At 38.8% G+C, this 7,443-nt stretch overlaps 1 protein-coding gene across 2 annotated transcripts in view; it reads right to left on the bottom strand.

Annotated features, from left to right (window-relative positions):
* Positions 1-540: 540 nt before the first annotated feature.
* Positions 541-7,443, bottom strand: part of tgfbr1b (transforming growth factor, beta receptor 1 b) — a 46,422-nt gene continuing 39,519 nt past the window's right edge. Inside the window, exons 9-10 of one of the 2 annotated variants that reach the window (XR_009120488.1) lie at positions 4,886-6,547; positions 541-2,298 (exon numbers count right to left, since the gene is read on the bottom strand). Coding sequence is in view for 1 of the 2 variants with exons in the window: in XM_058059606.1 (XP_057915589.1) it covers positions 6,422-6,547 (126 nt within the window). In the remaining variant the exon portion in view is untranslated. Of the gene's footprint in view, positions 6,548-7,443 lie in introns of both variants that reach the window. The other variant, XM_058059606.1, reaches the window with a different exon arrangement.

The following is a 7,443-nucleotide window of genomic DNA, read 5'->3' as shown; positions in this document are numbered from 1 at the left end:
AAGGAGAGGATGAGGATGCAGATAATATCACGCATCACCAGTTTCTTCTGTGACCTTTGGGTTGTGCTTTGATTGGTCGGAGGCTCTCAAAGGGCTCGATACATTCACAGCTGTATATGGTCTGAGGCGCTTGAGTCTCGGCATAGTTGGTGGAGTACCCTTGCTTTTTTAGCCCTCCATCTATGTACAACATCTTGCACAATAAAGCAATACCTGACACAACATACGTAGGTTTAGGCCACAGAATAGCTCAGACATTTCAGCTCCTGTTCATACGTGAAAAGAAATTTGAGCTTTCTTTTTTATGCGTCTACATCTGAATTCGTTGTATCACGCTCTGAAGTGGTAGCAGCAGTCAGGAAAAAGGCCTGCGCAGTCACTCAACAGGAAATGCTAATGTATGCTTGAAACAAAGGTTTAAATACATTCAGGTTATATATAGGTTTGGATACAGGTTGGTTCCTGTTTGGCACTACTATGGAAGTACCTCTAATCTTATTCCCTGCAGAACATGGCATTTTTAAAGTACACTAATCCCTCGCCACTTTGCGCTTCGAAACATATTAATAAACCATAGTGATTGGTTAGGCTATTTTTTGTGAAAATATTTAAGCATATTGGATGTATTTTTGAAATTAACCATTTCATAAAAGTTGTTAAATGAACTAAAATACATATACGTATATATAAGGCACTCAGAAGGCACATTCGAAGACATGGAATACTCTACACTGGTCACTAGGTGTCAGTAATGTTACTGTAGCAGTGAGACTTGATCCCCAGAACAGGCTTCCATTGGCAGGTTTGAATTATCTCACAATAGGCACAACAACAGGAGCTACTGTTATGGCCGCAACCCACACCACACTTAACTATGAACCCCTGACATCAGTTGCTATCCACCCCACCATGTAGGGATGGACCCACTATAATAGTGTAGTATTATAGCATATATACTGTATACAGTCAGCATGTCCCTTGCGACTGGCTGACTGACTTTAACGTAAGTTGAACAAACCCAACAAGCCATTGCCTACAGATTTATACTGACTGAAGGAGTTTTGAACGCACAAGGTTTGTTGACATTGTTTTCCTCCATGTGCACACTTTTAAACATCTATATATTTGACACACAGCGGTTGCATGTGTAGCGGTTATTTAAGGGGTCATCATGATTCATCAGTTGAATGGTAAAATCACAAAAATTAAATTCATATTTTTAGTGCCAGCCATGACGAACAAGCTCTCGCAGTTTAGCCTCATTTCAGAAGTGACGCCATTGGGGTAACACCTCCCAGCTAAGCGGCGTAAACACATGCTTCTCAAATTAGACTAAGTTAGAATTTAGTGCAGTATATATATATATATATATATATATATATATATATATTTTTTTTTATCTAAATAGTAGTCATGTGTTGCTGTTGGATGTTCACAGTATCTGAGTGATACTGTAAGTTTTTCTTTTCCAAAAGAAAGGTTTAAAGCAGAAATGGGCACAGAAAGTGTGCAGAACGAGAGAGAGCCCGCCTCAAGTTCTGTTCTTTGCAGTGATCATTTCACTGATGACTGCTTTGAAGGATTTGGCTTTACAGTATGGTCAAAAATGATTTATTTAGCTAGTACACCGAAAAAAAACAAGATAAGAATGACCATTTTGTCAAAAAAAGGTGCGCTTTTCCTGTAGTCCTGAAAGTTCCATTTAATCTCCAAATGTTCATCTTCTTTTCTCCTCAAAAACTATTGTCTCAAATCTTCGCTAGAATCACTGTAAACATCCTGTTTTGTACACCGCAGTTTGTTTACCTGAGTCAGTACTCGGATGGCGTTGCTTCTGGAAATGAAACTGAAGAGCGAAAGTTGTAGTTCATGGTGGTAACATGAACTACAAATGTAATTTTTGTGAATTTACCTTTCACTATCAAAAATCAAACTACACTATGCAGAACATAATTACATGTAATATATAACATATTTTACAAAGTTGATGAATCATTTAAGGGATCCTTTAAGGCTGCTTTAGCAATAATGATGAAGCTAACAATACACAAAACGTCAACATAAACAGGCCAAATTTTCATAGAAATTAGTTAAGTCCACGAAACCGGTCAGTCATGAATATGATTTTTAAGTTGATAAGAAGAACATAGTGGACAGGGATTTGTTGACTTGATCGATTGGAATTGTCGACATAAACAGGAACATTTATTTCAAGCATACTCCAGGTTGAAACCCTGCCCTTTTGTTAAGCTAAGTTAGAAACCTGAGCTGAACTCCACGCTGCAGTGATGCGTGTAGCTAGAAGATCATCAGCGCACATGGAATGAAAAGACAGAAAGGCAACAAAGATTGAAGAACAAACTTTGTTTCAAGATCACAAGCTAAAAAAACGTTGCAAATAAAAGTAACCTTTGTACAGATAGATCACCATGGGTTTTGAAAAGTACAGGCAGGTGGTGACTTTTAAGACAAGAATGAGGGTCGTCTGAGTTGAGACATACCAGAGGTGTTGCCCAGTGTTGTTAAAATCGTAAAAATGATGATGATTTTAGGAACACATGAATGGAACACACAAACCACACAGCCAAAGTAATATCTAAAGGCGCCAAGCAAGATTATAAGGAGCTTAGTTATTTTTCCAAATTACAGTATTGTCCTACACCAGCACTACCAGTCTTCAACTTTGTCCAAGACTGATCCATCCATAATCCTGCATTTATCCGCAATACAAGGTTTGAATTGCCAGTTTATTCACTCGAATAAGAAAGTAACCATAACTATGTTGTTTTTTGTCATTGATAAAATGTTTCGAATCATCTAAAACGGGGGTGTTTACATTTTTTCCACCAAGGGCCACACATTTTGGGGGTACATTTTGTGCATTAAAGATGCTTAAAATCAATCTAATGTATCAGAGGCTAAGCGAACTGAACAAAGCATCCACAGCTTAGCTTTTGTAGGGAACAAAGCAAATGAGTGTAATATATAATAATGTAAGTTGATAATTATTTTATTTTTACAATATAATGCAGGCCAATAAAAAAAGCCACCACGGGCCACATTTTGGACACACCTGCTTTCTTTTATCTTGGTTTTAACTGTCATACAAGTTTGAATTTACATCTAATTGGGAGGAACCGGAGTACCCAGAGAAAACACACACATGCACGGGGAGAACATGCAAACTCCACACAGAGATGGCCGAGGGTGGAACTGAACTCCGGTCTCCTGGCTGTGAGGCCTGCGCGCTAACCACCCGCTTTTTTGTTAGGGTTAGCTTTCATTCATATCATTGGAATAATTTATACCGTAAAGGGATAAATACCAGTTCTCATATACTGCTATATAAAAATTATTGACCAACCCTAGTTTCTTACCTTCTTTATTAAATCACTGGCACGCCCAACTTTCTTTGGCCCAATGGCGGGTTATTAAGCAGTCACACTTAATAAAAAATGGCGACAGGTAGAGAAGGGCGCTTTGTTTGGACAATTGATTTGGTGGAACAAAACAAGTGCAGTATTGTTTTCGTACAGATTGTACAAAAGTGGCAGGAAAAGTTTTAGAAATTTGGCATTCTCACATGAGCATACTATATCAACCATATATGACAGGTGTTTTTATGCAACCCACTAATGAGTGAACAATAGGGGATTAATAACCTAACCATACAAGGTTTAGCTTAGACAATTTTAACTGAATTTTAACTCAATTAAAGAACGGAAAAATCCATATGAACTTCTAGATTTTCTTTAATAGGTTAAAGTGTCTCGAAACTGGCCTAGGGTGTATGCTGCCTTTGGCCTGAAGGCAGCTAGGATAGTCATTCCCAGCAACCGTAATGAGGACAAGCGCTTTAGAGTATTGATGGATGTGTCTTTGGATTCACTTCCGTTGTAATATTTTCTTTCTACATTGAAGCCCTTTATTGTGTTACAGGTTTTGGTTTACCAGATATACATAATGTGGCTTGTAACTTTATATTAGTTGTTTAGCCCAAACTATTCATTTGTCATTGTAAATTCTATTTATTTTCAATATTTACATAACTTAACAAACAATTCAAATAACTGAATAACTAATATTCCAACAACTGGCAACGGTACACACAACTAAATACCATCAAACCAAGTGCTACATGTGTTTTTGGTTGTATACAAACAGCCACTTGCAAATAATTTTTGTCACAGCTTTAAATTAAAATCAACATGTCAGGCTGGTGAAATCCTCTGGGGGGAATTATATATTTACACTTGTTGTATAATACTGCCATTATCTTGAGGCAGGAAATGAATTCAGAAATGGGCATGTACGTTTTAGTTTTTGCTTTAGCTTTTCAACAAAGCTGCTATGACTTTAATTATTGTACTAATTACATACATGTGTGAGGTGTGATCAAAAAGTTACCAGACTCTTGTTACTCATTGAAATACTCATTGACCTTCAGTCAATACATGCAATGTTTTTGATCACCCTTCACATTATGCACATAAAAAGACCAAATCCTGCTTTTGGTCTGTCAAGGCTTACATGTGTAATTTGGTAGAAAAAAATATATACATACACAAAAATCTTGGAAAACCCATGGCTTTGTACACATCTGCTTGTTATTTTTGAAATTAATATTTTGTTGCTTATCATGCACTGAAAAAATGACTTTAAAGACCACTTTGCATTGACGCACAAACATGAAAATTAGAAATCCAACATTATATCAGTAACATAACTTCAGTCATTCTTTAAAGTTTTGTGTTGCTGATTCTCCAAAATCACTTTCCAGATTCAGTCCACTGACAGGACAAGCTGTCCAACACTTGTTGCTGAGGTGTTTGTGTGTTCACCTGGAGGAGTATGAAATGGAACCAGAGAAGAGAGGCTGGCTTACTGTTGTTGGCATTGTGTGGTGTGATGTGTTGCTCCCCTCTTCTTTTTGGATGTGCATAGTATGAGCTACTTTGTGCTCAGATGGCCTTCCACAGGGCTCCTGACACTCGCTAGAAGACACACACGCACACAGATACACACAGAGCTGCATACATGCCCGAAAGAAATGCCTAGCACAGCAGCTGGCGTGAGAAGTTGGGTTTTTAAAGCGCTGGCACTTTCCGGTAACAGCTGTACTGGAAGGCATAGTGGCAGCTGATTGTTGTTGCTCTAGCTGTTTCTGATTTCTTTTAACCAGAGTATAGAAAATAGACACATTTATCTACTGTAAATTGCATATGATGCAGCATGTTTGCCAAAACTTAATGAGGTCATCATGTCCCGTTTTTAGTTCAAAGAAAAAGATGCCCTGCCACTCAAAATAAAAATTAAAATAATAAATTAAACTGACCTGTCCATCTCCATGATAATAGGCAGGGAGATAGGAAAGTAATACATTAGTTAGAAAAATCAAAACCAGGTGCAAAATTGTCACAGCAATGAGAAATTCTGCACAACATGGTATCGTAATACTTTCTTGCTCCAGCTTCCAGTGCTACTATGTGGGAGCACTTCACATAATTACATTCTTTCAAGAATGTGCGTTTGTGTCACATGTGTCACATCTCTTGGTGGCTTGGGCTATTGTGACAGATTACATTAGGAACAATGTAGTAAATGAAGGGCTTGCATCTCCACTTGAGACTAGCTTATGATCACCTGAAGTGAAAAATTAAATGCTAATATACAAGCGAGGCTATGGTGAATACGTAAGGCAGCTCAGGGGACTCCCAGGTGATACCAGCAGATAACTTGCTGTTTAAGCGACCTGAAGAGCTCTGAGCAATGAAGGCCAGGCAGGGATGGGAAGGGATGGAGACGATATTATATGTTGCCCTAATGGGTCTTTAAGAGTCTTTCTTTAACAAGATGATCTCAGGCACTACCATCCCTCATTAGATGTAGGGTGTACTCCTACTAGGCCAATCATACTGTGCTTGAGCCACATCATGAATTAAGTCTGGCACATTTGGAGAGTGCTCTTATCAATACCCAAGTTTAGTACACCTCTCCTCTTTTGGGACACAAAAAGATGTGGGCCAGTAGTAATTGTTGCAAGTAATTGACAGCCACCAAGAAGAATGGAGATAATCCACAAAGCCATAGAAAATGCAGCCCAATAAAAATGGCAGACCTGGCAGAGAGGGAGCAAGAATGGCATCCAAGTCTAATATGAATGGCTTAATATAAGTACACCCTTATTCAATTGCCTAACAATCCATTGATGGATTCAGGTGTATAACACGTCATCTGTTCTAAATGCAAACCTCACGTCACACGTCAGTGAGTTAAAAAGGATATGAAAAAAAAACACGATGTCTCACTTCCCTTCCAATCCAAAGGGGAGGAACAATTAATGAATAATAATGTCAATGTAACGCTAATGAAATGGAAGCCAGTTTGAAATGTGTTTGTGTGCATGTTTGGTGGGCTATGTCTACATTTTGATTCCCTCCTGTTGGCTGAGCTGTGATAGGGTCTTCTTGATCCGGAGGGCAGTGAGCCGGGCGGCCCCGTTGGCATACCAGCACTCCCTCATTATCTTAGCCATTACACGTAATGCCTGCAGAGATGACAGAAGACAACACTCCACTTCATTACAATGCTATGATGGAGTAGCCAGACATATTGGGAAAACAATGAGCCAAAGCAATCAACTGACGAACGCTTTGTCATGTACGAACACATGTTGAACTATCAATGCTATGCTAAGGGTGCAATTTCCTCTTTGGCTTTTGCGGCTTTCAGTGTATTATATATTGCAACTCAGGATGCACATTAAGCTTATCCCGTGTGTGTCACACTTACTGGCTTTTTCTATTAAATTACAGAGGAATAAAAACACTGGATTGTCTTCCCATAATGTCTAAAAAGCACAGGGTTATTTGTTTATGTTAAAACTGCAATGAAAGAGCATGATTTAGCAAAACTGCACTAATATACTTCCCACATTGAGTGTCTCGTGACACGTCTAACTCTGTCACTGTTAGGTTTGGAAGTCTGACGTAGGACTTGGCGATATGGCAAAAAAGAGATAATATAGCATATATTTTTCATATAGTCAGATCTTGATTATCACCATTTTTTAACCTGCCAGGTTTAAAGCATCTGTACCAAAACCTATGCATCTATGAATTAGCACAAACACAGCGGTGGCAAACATGGTTGACACGTTTCCAGGTTGGCTGCTCAGTATAATATGGCAAAAACGACTATGCATTACCATCTGGAAGAACCAAATGTACAGCCCCTTGCCTTTTGACGAAACCCACCTCCCACACACAATCACCTGTGCTACAAGCACACTACGTCATCCTTTAGGAGAAACGTGAATCCTCTGCAAAGTGGTCGCAAAGCGATCCAGAACATGAAAGGAGCAGCTTTTTTGTCATCGTGCACTCCTGCCAACAGCCCTGAGCTCCGGTGGTACTTCAAACTCATTAAACTCTATAACTTTGC

Source organism: Doryrhamphus excisus, chromosome 21, assembly GCF_030265055.1.
Source record: "Doryrhamphus excisus isolate RoL2022-K1 chromosome 21, RoL_Dexc_1.0, whole genome shotgun sequence".
NCBI lineage: Eukaryota > Metazoa > Chordata > Actinopteri > Syngnathiformes > Syngnathidae > Doryrhamphus > Doryrhamphus excisus.
The sequence above is the reverse complement of the archived record's forward strand: the minus strand, read 5'-3'. Positions and strand labels throughout refer to the sequence as shown.